This window comes from Phyllostomus discolor, chromosome 1 (assembly GCF_004126475.2).
Source record: "Phyllostomus discolor isolate MPI-MPIP mPhyDis1 chromosome 1, mPhyDis1.pri.v3, whole genome shotgun sequence".
Classification (NCBI taxonomy): Eukaryota; Metazoa; Chordata; class Mammalia; order Chiroptera; family Phyllostomidae; genus Phyllostomus; species Phyllostomus discolor.
Genome location: NC_040903.2, coordinates 109,125,626 through 109,146,239, shown reverse-complemented (window position 1 = coordinate 109,146,239; position 20,614 = coordinate 109,125,626). Strand labels below are relative to the sequence as shown.

The window sequence follows — 20,614 nt, the reverse complement described above, 5'->3', positions numbered from 1 at the left end:
CAAGTAATATGATAGAATTACATTATATCCCCTATATATTAATATTAAATGATGTGGCCACCAGCCTGCAGTGACCGTGGAACGCTGCAAAAGGCTCATCAAAACATGAGAAAAACATACGCAGGGACAACTGAGTCCTGTGGAGAAATAGGGACAAAACAGCCACTCTCTCTAGTGGAGAACACCCCGTTTTCCCACTCAAGTAGGCTTTTATTAAGAATAGATACAGTTTGTGGATTATAGTCTGGCAGGGAAGATAAAAAGGAATAGGTAGCTTTCAAAGGTGCTGGTAGATCTCTCACTGGGATTCGGGGCTGAGATTTTCAGTTTTATCACTTAAAAAGACTACAGGATCTAAAAGGCTAGTCTAGTTTCCTGCCTGTACCTTCATATTCTAATTCAATAGCCTTCTCCAGCAAGCAGATCTCACAGAATCTTGCATATTCTATGTCCCAGGACTGATTACGGGGGTCCACCAACTCTGGTCTGGACTGCACCACCCCTGTTGTTTCTGCAGGCCTGAGTCAGGCAGAGGAGACAAAGGGAGCTGGGAGACTTGGATTTCTCACAACTAAGAACAAGGACTCAGGCTTTGACAAAGCCAAGGGGGCAGGGGTTGATGTTGAATCACCCCTTCATTTCCACAGTCCCCTAAGCCCTTCCTTGAGGCCTCCACATGATCATGCCTGTCTTAGGCAATCCCCACCATGGGAAATGTTACCCGTCATTGGCTAACTGATCAAGCATTGGAGGCCAGGCACAGAATAGGCAGCGTTCATGCCAGGGAAATAAGTTTGTCTCCTTAGTGTCCCCTGGTTCAGAGGTCTCTCACAGCCTAAGTCGTGGGGGGTACAGCTTCCTCAGACCAGGCAGTGCATACCCCAACAATTAAATTGCATAAATATTAATATAAATAATGTTTATATCAATCTATTTAATGTTATAAAATTAAATAATAAAATATTGAAATATTTATAATATACCTTATATTTATATAATTATTATAACATTCTTTATAATATATCATTATATAGTATATAATTTTATGTAATAATCTTATAAGATTATATAATATTGTATATAATATATAATATTGTATATGTAACTTATAATTTTTATATAGTAGGAATTATTATATAAGAATTATATGTTTTACTACAACTTATATCTAATTTTTATATAATTAATAATTTATAATTTTATATTATACAAAAATTATAAGTCATATGTACTATTTTATATTTAATAATGTTAAAATATTAAATAATATTGATAATGTTTTTTTCTCTCAAGCTGTCTTTATGAAGCATATATTTGTCTTTCACATCCAGCTTCTGACACACTGTATAATGCCTTTTTATAATATTTTTAAAATTGTTGCTCAAGTATAGTTTTCTCCATTTTCCCTCTACCACCCCTTGCCTGTCACACCAGCCATCCCTAGCTGCAACTATTAATCCTACACCCCTTTGGTGTTGTCCATGTGTCCTTTATTTATGTTTATTTTTTATTGTTGTTTAAGTACATTTGTCTCCATTTTCCCCTACCACTACCCCAACCCTAGACATCCCAACTTCTATCCTTTGGCCCCACCCCCATTTGGTTTTGTTCATGTGTCCTTCATACTTGTTTCTGAAAACCCTTTCCCCTTTTATGCCTTTATACTTTCCCACTTTTCCTGTAGTTACCGTCAGTTTGTTCTTAATTGCACTGTCTCTGGTTATATTTTGCTTGCTTATTTGTTTGTTGATTGTGTACAACTTATAGGTAAGATCATATGGTATTTGTCTTTCATGTCCTGGCTCATTTCACTTAGCGTAATGGTCTTCAGACCCATCGATGCTGTCACGGAGGATTGGAGCTCCTACTTTCTTACTGCTGTGTGGTATTCCATCATGTAGATGTACCATAGATTTTTGATCCATTCATTTACTGATGGGCACTTAAGTTGCTTCCAGCACTTGGCTAGTGTAAATTGTGGTGCTATGAACATTGGGGTGCATAGGTTCTTTTGCATTGTTGTTTCAGGGATTTTAGAATATAATCTCAGCAGTGGAATTGCTGGGTAAAATGAAGATTCATTTTTAGCTTTTTTGAGGAAATTCCATACTGTTCTTCATGGCAGTTGCACCAGTCTACAATCCCACTAATAGTCCACTAGGGTTCCCTTTTCTTCAAAACCTCTCCAACAATTGTTGTTTGTAGCTTTGTTTATGATGACCATTCTCAACAATGTGAGGTGGTATATCATTGTGGACTTAATTTGAATCTCTCTGATAGCTAGCAATACTGAGCATCTTTTCATATGTTTCTGGACCCTCTATATGTCTTCCTTCGAGAAGTGTCTGTTCAGGTCCTTTGCCCATTTGTTAAATTGGGTTGCTAGTCTTTTTAGAGTAGATTCATGTGAGTTCTTTATATATTTTGGATATCAAACCTTTGTCTGAGGTATCATTGGCAAATATGTTTTCCCATATAGTTGGTCCTCTTTTCATTCTGATGTTGTTTTCTTCAGCCATACAGAAGCTTTTTATTTTGGTGAGGTCCTGTTTGTTTCTTCTTTGCTGTATGTCCCTTGCTCTAAGGAACATATCAGTGAAATATTGCTGCATGGCATATTGAGATTTTCCTGTCTATGTTCTCCTCTAGGACTTTAATGATGTCACAACTCACTTTAAGTCTTTTAACCACCTTGTATTTTTGTGTGTGTATGGTGTAACTTGTGCTTGAGTTCATTTTTTTGCATGTAGCTGTCCAGCTTTCCAACACCATTTGTTGAAGAGGCTATTTTTACTCCATTTTATGCTGCTGCTCAACTTGTTGAATATTAATTGACCGTAAAGACTTGGGTATATTTCTGTGCTCTACATTCTGCTCCATTGGTCTATGTGTCTGTTCTTATGCCAGTAACAAGATCTTTGATTATAGTGGCCTTGTAATACAGTTTGATATCAGGTATTGTGACCCCTCCTACTTTGCTCCTCTTTCTCAAAATTGCTGCAGCTATTTGGGGTTATTTATGGTTCCATATAAATTTTGGAAGTGTTTGTTCTATATCTGTGAAATATACCACTGGTACTTTAATAAGTATTGTGTTGAATCTATAAAATTTTGGGAGTAGTATGAGCATTTTAATGTTAATTTTTTCAATCCATGAACATGGTATTTGTTTCCATTTGTTTGTGTCTTCCTTAATTTCTTTCTTCAGTGCTGTGTAGTTTTCTGAGTACTGATCTTTTATCTACTTGTGAAGGTTTTTTTCCCTAGGTATTTTATTTTTCTTGTTGCTATATCAAATGAGATTTTTCCCCTGATTTCTGCTTCTGATGTTTCATTGTTGGTATACAAATATGCCTTTGATTTCTGAATATTGACTTTGTATACTGCTGTTTTCCCAAATTCATTTATTAGGTCGAGCCATTTTTTTGGTGGAGTCTATAGGATTTTCTATGTACACTATCATGTCGTCTACAAACAATGACAGTTTTGTTTCCTCTCCTCCAATTTGGATGCCTTTTATTTCTTTTTCTTGCCTGATTGCTGTGGCTAGGACTTCCAATACTATGTAGAATAGAAGTGATGAAAAAGGACATCCTTGTCCTTTTCCTCACCTTAGTGGGAATGCTTTTAGTTTTTTCCATTGAGTATCATATTGGCTATAGTTCTCTCATATATTAGCTTTATTATGTTGAGGAGTGCTCCCTCTGTTCCTACTTTGGTGAATGTTTTTATCATAAATGGGTGCTGTACCTTATCAAATGCTTTTTCCTCATATATTGATATGATCATGTGATTTTTGTCTTTGCTTTTGTTTACATGGTTTATTACATTTATTGATTTGCAAATATTGTACCATCCTTGCATCCCTGGCATGAATCCCACTTGCTCATGGTGTATGATCTTTTTAACGTATTGCTGGATGCAGTTTGCCAATATTTTGTTGAGGACTTTAGCATCTATGTTCATCAGCGATATTGGCCTGAAGTTTTCTTTCTTTGTTGTGTCTTTATCTGGTTTTGGGATTAGGATGATGCTGACTTCATCAAAAGAGTTTGGGAGTCTTCATCTTCTTGAATTTTTTTCAATAGTCTGTGGAAATTAGGGGTTAGCTCTTCCTTAAATGCTTTGTAGACATCTCCTGTGAAACTGTTCAGTCCAGGGCTTTTGTGTGTCTGGAGTTTTTTTGATTACTGATTCAATTTCATATGCTGTTATTATTCTGTTCAGGCTTTCTGCTTCTTCATTGAGTTTTGGAAGATTATATTTTCCTAAAAATTTGTCCATTTCACCTAGGTTATCAAATTTCTTTGCATATAGTTCTTTGTAGTAATTGTCTTACAAGCCTTTGTATTGCTGTGGTATCAGTTGTAATCTCTCCTCTTTCATTTCTTATTATGTTTATTTGGGTCCTTTTTCTTTTTTTCTTGATGAATCTGCTTAAAGGCTGGCCAATTTTGTTTATCTGGTCAAAGAACCAGCTCCTGGATTTATTGATCCTTAGAATTGTGCTTTTAGCCTCTATGTTGTTTAATTCTTCTCTGACCTTGGTTATTTCCTTCCTTCTACTTGCTCTAGGGTGTCTTTATTGTTGTTCCTTGAGTTCTTATAGGTGTAAGGTTAGGTTGTTTGTTTGAAATATTTCTATTTTTTTTAGGTAGGCCTGTAGCACTATTATCTTCCCTCTCAGAACTGCCTTTTCTGTGTCTGATAAGTTTTGGGTTGTTGTGAGTTCATTTTCATTTGTTTCCAGAAACTTTTTGATTTCTTCCTTGATCTCCTTCTTGGCCCATTCATTGTTTTATAGTGTGCTATTCAGTCTCCATGAGTTTGCATATGTTTGAATTTTTTCCTTGAGGTTGGTTTCTTGTTTCAGTCCCTTGTGGTCAGAGAAGATGCTTGATATGATTTCAATTTTCTTGAATTTGTTGAGGCTTGTTTTGTGCCCTATCATGTGGTCTATATTTGAAAATGTTCTATGTACATTTGAAAAGAATGTGTGCTTCTTTGGGATGAAAGGCTCTATATATATCAGTTAAGTACATTTGATCTAGGACATTATTGAATGCTGCAATATGTGTGTTGATATTTTGTTCCAAAGATATATCCATTTTGACAGTGGGCTGTTGAAATGTGCTACCATAATTGTGTTGCTGTCAATATCTTTCTTAAAGTCTTCAAAGATTTTCTTCATGTATTTGGGTCCTCCTGTGTTGAATGCATATATATTTACAATGTTTATGTCTTCTTGGTGGATTCTTACCTTGAGAATTATGAAGTGACATTCTGGGTGTCTGCTTATGGCCCTTTTATTGAAGTCTATTTTGTCTGACATGAATATTGCTACCCTGGCTTTTTTCTCCTGCCTGATTGCTTGGAAAATTTATCTCTAGCCCTTCACTTTCAGTCTGTGTAGGTCTTTTGTCCTGATGTGGGTCTCTTGTAGGTAGCATATGCGTGGGTCATGCTTTCTTATCCATTCAGCTAATCTATGCCTTTTGATTAGAGCATTTAATCTGTTTACACTTAAAGTTATTATGATAGGAATGTATTCGTTGCCATTTTTTTTGTACCGGTGTTCATTTCTCTGTCACTCATTTCCTTCCTTTTCTTAAAGCAGTCCCTTTAGCATCTCCTGCAGAGTTGATTTGGGGAAGCTGTATGATTTTAAACTTCTGCCTTGGAAGTTCTTTATGTGGCACTCCATCTTAATTGAGGGCCTTGCCGGGTAATGTAACCTTGGTTTCAGATCTCTCGTTCTCATTACTTGGAATATTTCTTGTTATTCTCTTCTGGCTTAGAGAATTTCCATTGAGAAGTAGGCTGCTAGCCTTATAGGGGCTCCCTTGTATGTTACTTCCTGTTTCTCCCTTGGTGCCCTTAAGATTCTCTCTATGTCTTGGAATTTTGCCATTTTAATTATTATGTGTCTTGAAGTAGGCCCCTTTGAGTCCCTCTTGCTTGGGATTCTCTGTGTTTCCTGGATTTTTGTGACTTTTTCTCTCATCACATTAGGGAAATTTTCCATCATTCCTTTTTCAAACAGGTTTTCTATCCCTTGCTCTTCTTCTCCTTCTGGTATCCCTATTGTATTCACATTATTATGTTTCATGGTGTTCTGCAGTTCCCTTAACCATTCTTCATTCTTTCTGAGACTTTTTTTCCTTTCCTTGCCCCTGCTGAGCACTTTTTTCTATGTAGTTCTCCAGCTTGCTGATCTGATCTTCTGCTTCATCTAGCCTACTTTTGATTCCTTCTACTGTGTTCTTCAGTACAGAAATTGTATTCTTTATTTCCTCTTGGCCCTTTTGATAGTTTCTATTTTTTCATGTTGATATAGTTTGCAGTGAGTTCATTGTAGTTCTCCTGTATTTTTTTTTGTAATTCTCTGTGAGCTCATTGTGCTTCCTGATAACCATTGCTTTGAACTCAGTATCTGATAGTTGACTTGACTCTATTTCATGTAGCATTCTTTCTGAGGCTTCCTCCTTTCCTTTCATTTTGGGATTGTTTCTTTGTCTTCCCATTGTTTGTGAGACTCTTCTTGTTAGCCTCTGCTTCTTAAATTGATATGTTCTGACTCCCTGGGTTTATTGTGTGAACTTCTATGGTTGGAAACCTGTGAGATTCATTAGTGCAGTCTCCCTGACTTCCTGAAGTTGCTGGTTTTGGGCTGTCAATTATGTTGGCCCTCTGGGTGCCTTTGGGTTTGGATTGTTGTTGGATCTTTCTTTGGTGGGTCTTTTCCTCTAGCTGGTTAACTGAGGTTCACTCTGCCCACCACACCTTGTATTCTGTTGTCCATGTTTGGACAGGTTGTGTTGTAGCTGGTTCTTCTGTCTTTCCAAAGTTTTGAGGCTTCTCTCTTGCTGTTGTTCAGTTGTTTTTTCTGGGTACTTTCTCCACTGTTTCATTGTATTTCCAGATTTGTCCTGGATTGCAGTTAGTGTGGCTTTCACTCTCTCCTTCACCTTCTTCCATTGTTATCTGTTGGTGGTTCCTTTTTTGGTGCATTTTTCCTTTTCCAGCAGGTATACTGGTATTCACGGCTCCCAGGTACTCTTTTTTGTGATTAGTTGGAGTGGGAAGGCAAAATGTTTTAAGACATTGGCAGCATATTTTATGGTATTTATAGTAGCAACCCATAGAGAAGAGATAGGATTCTTTTCATATGTAGTGTTAACACTGATATTTCATGGAAGTAGCCACTTTTTAGAAAAGGTGGAAATAAGACTCTTGTTAGGGGTAGGGAAGGATGGTCAATTGGATCTAGAAAGCAGTGAGCTTATGGGTGTCAGATTACGAGGTAAAGTGACAGTAAAGGATAGAAAATAGGTGTAGTGTGTGAGAGAACAGAGTTAACCGTCACAGTAATAAAGTTCAGGAAACAGTAAAGTGAGCTAAAATTCAGGAGTGGTGCTGTGTAGTATTTACAATAGTATGGAACAGCAATTGTTTACAATAGTAATGGCAACATTCATAACAGTCAAACAATACAATTTAACAAACCAAGTGAAGAAGACTAAATAGAAAGAAGAGAAATACAAAAATACTAATAAAATAAAAGATGTAAGAAAAATGAAAAGTAATAATACAAATATACAAGAACTTGCAAGTTCTCTGGAGTAGCAAAGTGAAATTTGTCTCACTTTCTCAGTTGTTGGGATGATTCCTCTTTGGGTCTAATTCTAGTCTTTTCACAGCTCCAAGTTTTATTGTCTCACTTGTGGGAATACAAAAAGGAAGTAAGGAAAAAGGAATTAAAAAAGAAAGGAAGGGAGGAAAGAAGGAAGAAGGAATTAATTTTTTTTTAAAGTGTTCTGCTGGCTTTAAACCAGCCAAGCCAGTTCTGGTTTTCGTGGCTGCAGCAGGCTGAGGAGGGATTGGTTTCACTCCTGAGCCACACTTTTCCTGTTGCCCAGCCTCCATCCCAGTTCCTCAGTTCACTGCTGGTCCCCCAGTGCCCTTCTGTGCCCAGCCTATGCCCTCAGTCCACTAGTTGTGCTGTCCTTGAGAGGCACCAATTAGGGGCAATTCACAAACCCCCTTTCACTGTTTGCTGTCCTAGATGCTAGGGACTCAGTGCCCCTTCAGGGTAGTTTTGCCCCACCACTGAGTTAATTCTTTCTGGGGATTGCTGACTCCATGAGTCCTGCAGCTCTCCTCTGTGGGCCATGTCCGTCTTCCTCTTAGAGAGCCAGTGGGCCCTGCAGGACTCTGGGCACAGGGGCCAGCTGGGAGGTGCCTCTGGGTGGAGGGGTCAGGTGTGCACTGTTTCTGGGACTTTGGGTGTGAGTGTGGACAGACAGATGCCAGGGCATGTGATCTGGTGCAGACTGTCACATGGGCTGCAGGCATGAGCTTGCTTCTAAGCAGGGGTAGGGCACAGGAGGTGGAGGCTGCTGCTGCAGAGAATTCCCCTAACACCTTCTGATGCACCTTCTCTCTCTCTCTCTCTTGAAAAATTCCTCTTTTTCAAACTTGCTGCTCCAAACAAGTGCCCGGTCTCTCACACAGCCCAGCTTTCCAAGCAGACCAGGGACTGACTGGATCAGGGTCTGTCACAGCCCAACTCTTCCCAGCTGGCGTCCACGATCTCAGTGGGTGCACACCGCCTCTGTGTGTTTGCCACTTCTTCCTTACTCTCCCACTGTGACTTTAAGCATCCAGGTTCCTTCTGGTGCTGATCAAACCTTGTTTGGCAGGGGAGGGAGGTGTTGACCTGGCTCTCTCACAAGGATCCCCCAGCAGACCCTGAGGGTACCAGGCCTGTGGCTACAGCTGCTCTGGTCCACATGCTGGCCCCTGTGCTGGTCCCAGGGACCTTATTATCCTGAATCATTCTCCTTACCATCTGATTTTTTAATGTCCTCTACAATTTTTGGCCTCCAGTTTTCATATATGCTGGGATACCATTGGCTGTTCACTCTGTTCCTCAGAAGAGCGGCTAGGTATTTCACCCATGCACAGGGGGAAGTGGACTCCACTTCCACCTATCATGTGGCCATCTTCCCTGGGGCTAAATTAATAAAATCTTAAGAATAATAAAGGGTTGTGAAATTTGTTTATCTTTTCAAAGAACCAGCTCCTGGATTTATTGATCCTTTGAATTGTTTTTTTAATCTCTATGTCATTTAATTCTGCTCTGATCTTGGTTAATGTTAATCATTTTTAATATATATATTTTTTAGTTTTGTTCAAGTAAAGTTGTCTCCATTTTGTCGCCCACAAGTCCCTCCACCCCAGCCATCCCCAACTCCCATCCCTGATCCCATCGTCCTTGGTTTTGTCCATGTGTCCTTTATACTTGTTGCTGAAAACCCTTTTCCTAATATTTTAATATATATTAAATAAAATTTTTTATTTTATATCATTTCATTATATTTACATGATAATATGTTTATTATATAATGTTACATGATAAGCTTATTATATATCATATTTAATATTAATATCATAATATATAATGATGTATTCTAGAAGTATACATAGTTATATACTATATAGTATTACTATATAATGATAAGTTGTAGTAAAACATATAAATTTCACTAACTTACTATCATTCAGTTGTACTTCACTTTATAAATACTGAACTGTAGTACCCCTCAGTCTTCTAAACTTTAATTCATTGTCACTTCTAGCTCTTTTGCCTCTTTCCACCTCAATTACAACTTCACATTACAGATTAGTGCCAATGGTTTATTATTTTCATGAGGTAATGAAGACTTTCTTACTTTAATCATTAAGTATCTAATAAGTTCTATATATTGAGACTTTTGCTTTTGTTATTACTAAAATTATTATATTTTTCTTTAGAAATACAAAAGGATGGAGAATGATTTCCAGATTTTATCAGAAGAGAAATCAGTGCTGGAAAATGAACTCCAAACCTTGAAAAATAAAGAGGTTAGTTAAAATTTAGTGACTGAAAATGGTTAGAGTTCCTAAATATTCTTATTATATTAGGATAGGAGTCAAATATATATTTAAATGTTTTATTATATGATTTAAATATTAATAATTAGTAACACCTGTATTTTAAAAATGTAAAATAATGTACTTAAGTTACAATATTAACTACAAAAACCAAAAGGGTGGTATGAAAACAAAGTAAATTTTAAACATTCTGAAAGACATTTCTAGGCCTAATATTGTACTTTATTAAAATATAAATCAACTAGGGGTTTCAAATATATTTTAAATGCATTTTATGGTACTCTTTGTATTTATATAATGTGCTCATTATATCAAGTAGAGTAAATCAAAATATCTAGGATATTTTTTTCCTAATATTTCTCCTTTTGTAGGTTTCTAAAGCTTGTAAATTTCAAATTGTAGAAAACAATGGCTTAGAGGCAAATATTTATTAACTTCTTAAATCCACAAGATGTATGTTTCAACATAAAATCAACATACAATGAAGGGAAATGCTCTTTCTTGAATGCACTAATGTTGCTTACCTGATACTTCTTTATTACTAAAGAGAATGCATAAATAGTTCCAGGAACTTTTTTACTTAATTAGAGAAGCAGACAAGTATCAAATACAGTACCAAAGCTGTCACACACAATTAAGAACAGTTTCATTTAGGTATAGTTCCAAATAGGTATAGAAGATTAAAAAATAATTTAAGTAAAAATAAAGTAGCAAATTATTATACTAAATAATTGTCTGGCCAAGTATATTTTGCAGCATTTAATCATTTACCATTAGATCCACACTAAGAAAAAACCTTGGAGCAGACTTCCAGTCAAGGTGGCTGCATAGGTAAACCCTGTGCTGGATTCCTCCAACACCCACATCAAAATTACAGTTACGCTACAGGACAACCATCATTCAGAACTATGTGAAGTCTAGGTGAACAGAAAACCTATAACTAAGGATACATAGAAAAAACCACATAGATACTGGTAGAAAGAGTGGAAATGTGGAACAGATTGATCCCACATCCATGTACAGTGGTTAAAAATTAGGAGGTACATCTGGATGTGGATGTCCCTACCGAGAGTGAGAGGTCCCAGTTTCATGGTGGATTACTCAGTTCAGGGTTCCAGTGCCAGGAAGAGAAGTCCCCGTAACTTCTGACTGTCAAAACCAGTAAGGACTGTGGCTGAGTGAGACCAGAGGCTGCTCAAGTCCCACGTGTTCCTCCTAAAAGGCCTGTGCATGGATTTACATGGCCTCATTTGCTTTGAGCTCCAGCACTGGGTCAGCAGCTCAAAAGGCACCAGGAATATATGGGGAGGAAATGAATTGTCTGTCAAGGGACAGAAAGGCAGAACTCTCCCAGACAGAAGTGCTAGCAGAGGCCATTGTTTCTTTGCTAAGCCCTCCCTGCACAGAGCCAGAAGGCATATTTGAGCCTCCATTATACTGGATAACACTGTTCACTCTGCTCTGATAATTCCCTGAGACCCCACCTCACCCAATGTATAGACCTACCTAATGTGCTTTTTTACACAAATTGCCTGTCTTAGCTCATGCTGTGGACTTTATCTTAAAGTTTCTCAAACAAGTAGTATCTGGCCTTGGAGTGCCCTGGACCTTCTGCTAAATAGCCCTAGGCTCAGAACTAGCAGCAACTGGCCTTGGTTCACAGTTTGGCCTCTCCCAGGTACCTTCAAGCTCAGCAAAATTGGCAGCCATCTGAAGATAGTTTTGTAGCTCATGCCCAGTGGCCCCAGATAGGCCACAGCGGGCAGCTGATCTTAGCCTGCATCTTCTCAGTGGCACCTGAGCCATCACACTCAGTGGAAAACTTCAAGCCCTGATGAAGCACCACTCAACTACATCCACAAACTATACACTTAAGGTGCAAATTCAGTAGTCATCAGAGCCACAATGAGGCCAGTTCTGACCTGTGGGGTTGGCTCCTGCACAGCAGTTCCTTTACAGTAGTTGTGATCAGCCCTTGCAGCCAATAGGACTGATGGTAAATATTTCCCATTGATGTGCTACTAACAGTCAAGGTTTAACTACAACAGGATGGTGCACACAGCCTATACAGAGTGGGGGAAGCACATACCTGCAATGTCCAAATAAGGTGACTGGAGTGTTTGCACCATTGAGCCCTTCAGAACACCTACATAAGGCCATTCTACCAAGACTGACATTTGTAGCAGCCCTACCTAATGCATAGAAACAAATATATTGAGGCAACTAAAATGAAGAGATAAAGAAACATGTTTCAAATGAAAAAAACAGGAAAAAAACTCCAGGAAAAAAATCTAAAAAAAATGCAGACAATATATGTGACACAGGATTCAAAACACTTTTTACAAGGATGCTCAATGATCTCAGTAAGAACTTCAACAAAGAGATAAAGAGCATAAAAGTGGAGATAGAAAACATAAAAGAGTAAGAAATGAAAACTACAATAACTGAAGAAGAATACATTACAGGAAATCAATAATAAAGTACATGAAGCAGAGGATCAAATCAGTGATTGAAAGATAAGGAATCAGAAAACATTGAACACAAGTGGCATAAAGAAAACAAGCTTCAAAAAAGGAAAGTTTAAAGAGTCTCTGGTACCACTTCAAGTGTACCAACATTAGCATCATGGGTTGCCAGAAGAGGAGAAAGAGCAACAAACTGAAAACTTATTTGAAAAAGTAATGATGGAAAACTTTCTTAATATGGTGAAGGAAAAAGACACACATGTCCAGGAAGGAGAGAGAGTCCCAAATTACATGGACCCAAAGAGGCCCACACCAAGACACGTTATAATTAAAATGGCAAAAGATAAAGACAATAAGAAAATTTTAAAGGCAGCAAGAGAAAAACAGTTAGCTACCTGTAAGGGAGCTTACATAGGACTGTCACATGACTTCCCAACAGAAATATTTTAGGCCAGAGGAATTGGCATGAAGTATTTAAAGTGATGAAAAGCAAGGATCTACAACCAAGACTAGTGTACCAAGCAAGGCTATCATTAAAAATTAAGGTGAAATAAAGAACTTTCCAGACAAGAAAAAGGTAAAGCTAAAGGAGTTTATTACCACCTAACAATTATGATAAGAAATGTTAACAGGTTTTTTTTTTGAAAAGGAAAGAAAAGAGAGTAACTCAGTTCAAAATAATAAGATGGCAATAAATACCTACTATCAATAATCATTTTATTTTATTTTTTAACATTTTTTATTGTTGTTCAAGTACAGTTTTCTGCCTTTCCCCCATCCCTCTCCTGTTTCCACCCCGCCTTGTTATTGTCCATGTGTCCTTTATAATTGTTCCTACCAACCCTTAACCCTTTTCTCATATAATCCCCTCCACTCTTTCCTCTGGTCACTGTCAACTTGTTCTCAATTTCAATGTCTTTGGTTATATTTTGCTTGCTTGTTCATGCTATTGATTAGGTTCCTGTCAATAATCATTTTAAATATAAATGGATTAAATGCTCCAATCAAAAGACAAATGGTGGTTGAATGGGTAACAAAATAAGACCCTTAAATATGCTGTTTACAAGAGACCCACATCAGAATGAAATACATACAGAGACTGAAAGTAAACAGATGTAGGGACCCACGATGGTGTCAGAGTAGGTGGAAGCTACATTCACCTCCATCATGGACTAAACTAGATTAAAAATAAGTTATAGAACAATCATTCTAAATAGACAACTGAAAATGACTTGAACAGGAGTTTTAAACCAAGGACTTACAGAAGAAGCCACATTAAGACTCATAGGAAGGGTGGAGAGGCATAAAGGGGTGGCTTCACTCCTAAGGGCAGTGGCTGAAGTGCTGTAGGGATATCTCAGCAGTGGGGGTGCCCCCTGAGAAATGTTGGGTCTAAATTACAAGGTATGCTCCCCAGTTCAGAGCATAAGAATCAGGAAGACGCACCCACATAATACCTGGCTGTGAAAAGCAATAAAGTTTCTGTGTACCAGGGTGAGGGAAGAGCCCACTAGAGACACATATACTCTCCAAATGGGCCAAGTACAAAACTTTGTTCACATATACCCTGATAATCCATTGAGGAAGGGCAGAGTGGACTAGGGTTGCAAGAGGAGAATCTGGTGTTTGTGGCTCTGAGGAGGGAGTTGAAAGGATAGCTGCCAGGATCCCTGTGCTTAGTCTGATGCCACATATACCATCTTTCTTGGGTGGAGCATTCCTTTCCCTGTGGTACCAGCCTCAGGGAAAGCAATAGCCACACCCTTTGGACTCCCTCTTGGATCACCCTGTGGAGTTTACACCCTTCTGAGGAGTATAGCCAGAGGTTATTTCAGTGACTGAGCCTTATAGGCAGCTGGCAGGCAGAGTCAGGCAAAGACAAATCTTGTTCTGGTGCCTTGGGACATTTGCTGGCCTATACCTGGGCCCAGTGCTCTTAAAAGTTGGCCTTGATGTACAGCTTAGTCCTGACTGTGTGTACTGGGGCTTAGCAGAGATAGCCACAAATTGTGAGTCACTTGTTACTCCCAACTAGTTGCCAAGGGCAAGTTACAGCAAGTATCTTACACAGGCCTACACCAAAGTTCCTTCCAAGAAGCCCAGAATGAGTACACCCAGTGGCCAGCTTCAGACATCAGAGTAGGATCCAGTAAGCTTCAAAAGTGGCATATAAAGGGAGTTCTCAGCAGGCACCATAATCTGCTGAGGCAAATTCTTCATAGAGTCAGGACCTGCATAACAGCTCACATATTATTGTTGGGGTTGATCCTCAAAGCCAGCACAAGGGGTGATCTCATGCATAAATGGGCCAATAGCAGTTAAGAGTTGATTATAACAGGAAGGCCCATATAACTTACACAAGGGACATTCTTGGAGCACCAAACTTGATTGATTAAGGAGACTGCACCACTTGACCTCATAGTACACCTACTTAGAAAGGCCACCCCATGAAGACTAGAAGTCATAGCATACATAGCTAACAAAAAACAAGCACAAAAAGGTAAACAAAATAGGGAGTTGGAGAAGTAAGCCCCATATAAAAGAAGAGGAGAAATCTCTAGGAAAACAGCTAATTGAAATGGAGGACACAATTTATCTAATATAGAATTCAAAGTAGTGGTTATAAAGATGCTCAACAGTATGAAAAAAGTCATAGAAACCACCAATTAGAAATGACTATAGGTTCGAGACCTGAAGAGACAAGGTGGCAGGAGCTGGGAAGAACCCACCTGACAGCTCAGCAGAGTCCTGGGAGCACAAATGTTGACATGCCACATGTGTGCAGAGGTTGGAGACCAGGTGAGCAGATAATAAATTGTCTCATCACCATTTATAAAGAATTCCCTCCTTTCAGAAAGACACACTAAAGAACGATGCAAAAATGAAAAAAAAAAAAACAATTACATCCACAGAGCCAACATAAACGGCATCCTAACAGCAGCAAGTTCAGGAGATCAAGAAGACTGCTCTGCTGAATCTCACAGGTCTCCTGCCACAGAAATTCACACCACAAACTGAGGTAGTCAGGATGGATAAATTTAAAAAGAAAAGGTTAACAAGAAGAATCTTACAAACAATGGGAAGACAAAGAAACAAACCCCAAATGAAAGGAGGAAGCCTCAGAAAGAATGCTAACTGGAATAGAGGCAAGTCAACTATCAGATACTGAGTTTGAAGCAATGGTTATAAAGAAGCTCAATGAGCTCATTGAGAATTACCAAAAAATAAAAGGAAACTATGATGTACTCACTGCAAACTATATCAACATGAAACAGGAGATAGAAACTATCAACAAGAGCCAAGAGGAAATGAAGAATACAATTTCTGAATTGAAGAACACAGAAGAAGGAATCAAAAGCAGGATTGATGAAGCAGAAGATCAGATCAGTGACCTGAAGGACAAGGTAGATAAACATCCAGAAAGAGCAAAAAAAGGAAAACACCTCAGAAAGAAAAGGTGTTAAGGGAACTTCAGGAAAACATAAAACAAAATAATATCCATATAATTGGGATACCAGAAGGACAAGAACAGTAAGGATTAGAAAACCTGTTTGAAAAAGTAATTAAGGAAAACTTCTCTAATTTGATGAGAGAAAAAAATCACAGAAATCCAGGAATTACAGAGTCCCAATCAAGAGGAACCCAAAGAGGCCCACTTCAAGACACATCACAATTAAAATGCAAAACATCAAAGAATCTTAAAGGCAGCAAGGGAAAACCGAGAAGTAATACACAAGGGAGCCCCTATAAAACTAACAGCTGATTTCTCAATGGAAATGCTCCAAGTCAGAAGGGAATGACAAGAAATATTCCTACTAATGAAAAACAAAGGCATGCAACCAAGACTGCTTACCCAGCAAGGCTTTCAAGTAAAATGGAAGGTGAAATAAGGTGTTTCCCAGACAAAAGAAACCTCAAAGAATACACCTCCACCAAACCAGCACTGTGAGGTATGTTAAAGGGAGTGCTTTAAGAAAAGGAAGAAAAGACTGTGAGAGAGATGAATACAAGCATGAAGGAAGTAAAATGGAAATGAATAAGTACCTATCAACAATAACCTCAAATGTAAATGGATTAAATATTTGAATAAAAAAATAGTGTAGCTGAATATATAAGAAATCATGACCCACACATACACTGTCTAGAATAGATCACCTCAGAACAAAATACATACAGACTGAAAGGAAAGGGCTGGAAAAAAATATTCCAAGGAAAAAAAAAGGGGGGGGGAAGGCAAGATAGCAATACTCCTATCAGACAAAATAGACATTAAAACAAGGGCCATAAAAAGATACCCAGAAGGACACTTCATAATACCTGAGGGAAGAATCCATAAGAGCACATAAACATTATAAATACATATGTATCTAACATTGGAGCACCCAAATATACAATAGAAACCTTGGAGGACTTCAAGAAAGGTATTGAGAGTGAAACAATTATAGGAGGTGATTTCAACACCCACTGACAAAAGTGGGTAGATCTTCCAAACAAAATACCAACAAAAATTTTACAGTAAGGTACAATCACCTAGACCAAATGGACATCGCTGATATATATAGAGAACCTTTCATCCCAAAGAAGCAAAATACACATTCTTTTCAAATGCACACGGAACATTTTCAAAGACAGACCACATGATAGAGCTCAAAACAAGCCTCAACAAATTCAAGAAAATGGAAATCATATCAAGCATTTCTTCAGACCACAAGGGAGTGAAATTAACCTCAAGGAAAAGGTAAAAATACTCAAACTCATGGAGATTAAATAGCATGCTATAAAACAATGAAAGGGTCAAGAATGAGATCAAGGAAGAAATCAAAAAGTTTCTGGGAACCAATGAAAGTGAACTCAAAACAGTCAAAAACAGGGGCACAAGGAAGGCAATCCTGAGAGGGAAGTGCATGGCAATGCAGGCCTACCTAAAAAACATAGAAGCATTTCAAATAACCTAACTCTACACCTACAAGAACTCGAAGAACAAAAACAAAGACAGCCCAGATCAAGTAGAAGGGAGGAAATAACCAAGATCACAGCAGAATTAAACATCATACAGACTAAAAGCACAATTCTAAGGATCAATAAATACAGGAACTGGTTCTTTCAAAAATAAACAAAATCAACAAGCCTTTAAGCAGACTCATCAAGAAAAAAGAGAACCCAAGTAAACACAATAAGAAATGAAAGAGGAGAGATTACAACTGATACCACAGCAATACACAGGGTCATGGGGTTGTAGGAAATTACTATGAAGAACTATATGCCAAGAAATTTGAAAACCTAGGTGAAACAGACAAATTTCTAGAAAAATATAATCTTCCAAAACTCAATGAAAAAGAAGCAGAAAGCCTGAACAGATCAATAACAGCAGATGAAATTGAAGCAGCAATAAAAAAACTCCTGGCACACAAAAGCCCTGGATTGGACAGTTTCACGGGAGAATTTTAGAAAATTCTACCTTTAAGGAAGAACTATCCCTTACCATTCACAGGCTATGCCAAAAACTCCAAGAACACAGAAGACTCCCAAACTCTTTTTATGAGGCCAACATCATCCTTATCCCAAAACCAGATAAAGACACAACAAAGAAAGAAAACTTCAGGCCAACATCGCTGATGAACATAGATGCTAAAATCCTCAACAAAATATTGTCAGGTCACATCCAGCAATACATTAAAATGATCATACACCATGACCAAGTGGGATTCATCCCAGTGATGCAAAGATGGTACAATATTCACAAATCAATAAACATAACACATCACATAAACAAAAGCAAAGACAAAAATAACATGATCATATCCATAGATGCTGAAAAAGCATTTGATAAGGTACAGCACCCATTTATGATAAAAACACTCAGCAAAGTGGGATGGAGGGAGCGTTCCTCAACATAATAAAGCTAATATATGAGAGACCTATAGCCAATATCATACTCAATGGGAAAAAGTAAAAGCATTCCCACTAAGATGAAGAAAAGGATAAGGGTGTCCTCTTTCACCATGTCTATTTCACATAATATTGGAAGCCCTAGCCACAGCAGTCAGGCAAGACAAAGAAATTTAAGCTGTCCAAATTGAAAAGGAGGAAGCAAAACCATCACTGTTTGTAGATGAGATGATAATGTACACAGAAAATCCTATAGAACTGATCAAGAAACTACTTGACCTAATAAGTGAATTTGGCAAAAACAGTTGGATACAAAGTCAATATTCAGAAATCAAAGGCATTTTTGTATACCAAAAGTGAAATATGCAAAACAGAAATCCAGAAAAAATCCCATTTGATATAGCAACAAGAAAAATAAAGTACCTAGGAATAAACCTTACTTAACAAGGAGATGAAAGACCTGTACTCAGAAAACTACATAACACTGAAGAAAGTAATTGAGGAAAACACAAACAAATGGAAGCATGTACCATGTTCATGGATTGGAAGAATTAACATTATCAAAATGTCCACACTACCCAAAGCAATTTATAGATTTATTGCAATCTTTATTAAAGTACTAATAACATATTGTACAAATATAGAACAAACATTTCAAAAATTTATATGTAATCATAAATGACCTCAAATAGTCATTCATTTTGAGAAAGAAGACCAAAGTAGGAGGGATCACATTACCTAATATCAAATTGTATTACAAGGCCACTAATCAAAACAGCCTGGTACTGGCATAAGAACAGACACATAGATCAATGAAAGAGAATAGAGAGTCAAGAAATAAACCCAAGTCTCTATGCTCAATTTGTATTTGACAAAGGGGACAGCAGCATAAAATGGAGTAAAAGTAGCCTCTTCAACAAATGGTTATGGGAAAAATGGACGGCTACATGTAAAAAAAATGAAACTCAACCACCAATGTACACCATACAGAAAAATAAATTAAAGGTACGTAAAAGACATAAATATAAGTTGTGATACCATAAGAGCCCTAGAGGAGAACCTAGACAGTAAGGTCTCAGATGGACATAAAAGAAAGAATAAAGAAATGAATTCACATTAAAAAAAAAAAAAGCTCCTGCATGGCAAAAGGAAACAGCATTAGAATGAAAAGAGAACCAACTATGGGAAAACATATTTGTAAATAATACCTCAAACAAGGGTTTGATGTCCAAAATTTATAAAGAACTCACACAAATCCTCTCTAGGAAGACAAACAATCCAATTAAAAATGGGCAAAGGACTTGAACAGACACTTCTCCAAGGTGTACATACAAAGAGCCCAGAGATATATGAAAGGATGCTTAGCATTACTAGCCATCAGAGTGATACAAATTAAAACCGCAATGAGATACCACTTCACACCAGTTAGAATGGCCATCATAAACAAAGCAATAAACAAGTGTTGGAGAGGATGTGGAGAAAAGGGAACCTTAGTGCACTGTTGGTGGGAATGCAGACTGGTGCAGCCACTGTGGAAAACTGGATGGAATTTCCTCAAAAAACTAAAAATGGAATAGCCTATCAACCTTGCAGTTCCACAGCTAGGACCATACCCTATTAATCCTGAAACACCAGTTCAAAAGAACCTATGCACCCCAATGTTCATAGCACAATTTACAATAGCCAAGTGCTGAAAGCAACCTAAGTGCCCATCAGTAAATGAATGGATAAAAAGTATGGTAAATTTATAGGATGAAATATTATGCAGCAGAAATAAAGAAGCTCCTACCCTTTATGACAGCATGGATGGGCATGGAAAGCATTATGGTAAGTGAAATAAGCCAGGCTGTGAAACACAAATGCCATGTGATCTCACCTTTCAGTGGAACCTAATAAACAAAACAAACAAGCAAGCAAAATATAACCAGAGACATTGAAATTAACAAACTGGCAGTGACCAGAAGGGAGGTAGGAGGGTATAATGGGGTGAAAAGGGAAATGGGTTTTCAGGAACATGTATAACAGACACATGCACAAAACCAATGGGGGTAGGATTAGGGGTGGGAGTTGGGGATGGCTGTGGTGGGTGGAGTGGTGAGAGGGAAATTAAGATAACTGTACTGGAAGAACAATAAAAAATGAAAAGGAATGTGAGAATAAAATAAAATAAATTTAAAAAAGAAATGACAACAATGTCTGAAATGAAGAATACGGTGGAAGAAATAAACAGGTTGGATGAAGCAAAAGGTTGAATCAGTGATGTGTAAGGCAAGGTAAAAATAAAACACCCCATCAGAGCAGCAAAAAGAAAAAAATTCTAAAAT

The 20,614-nt window shown here is 37.7% G+C and overlaps 1 protein-coding gene across 1 annotated transcript in view; it reads left to right on the top strand.

Moving 5' to 3' along the window:
* The window catches only part of CCDC7 (coiled-coil domain containing 7), a 187,734-nt gene that overhangs the window by 104,593 nt on the left and 62,527 nt on the right, over positions 1 to 20,614 (top strand). The window contains 1 exon segment of the mRNA XM_028506254.2: positions 9,817 to 9,906. Within this exon segment, the coding sequence (XP_028362055.2) occupies positions 9,817 to 9,906 (90 nt within the window).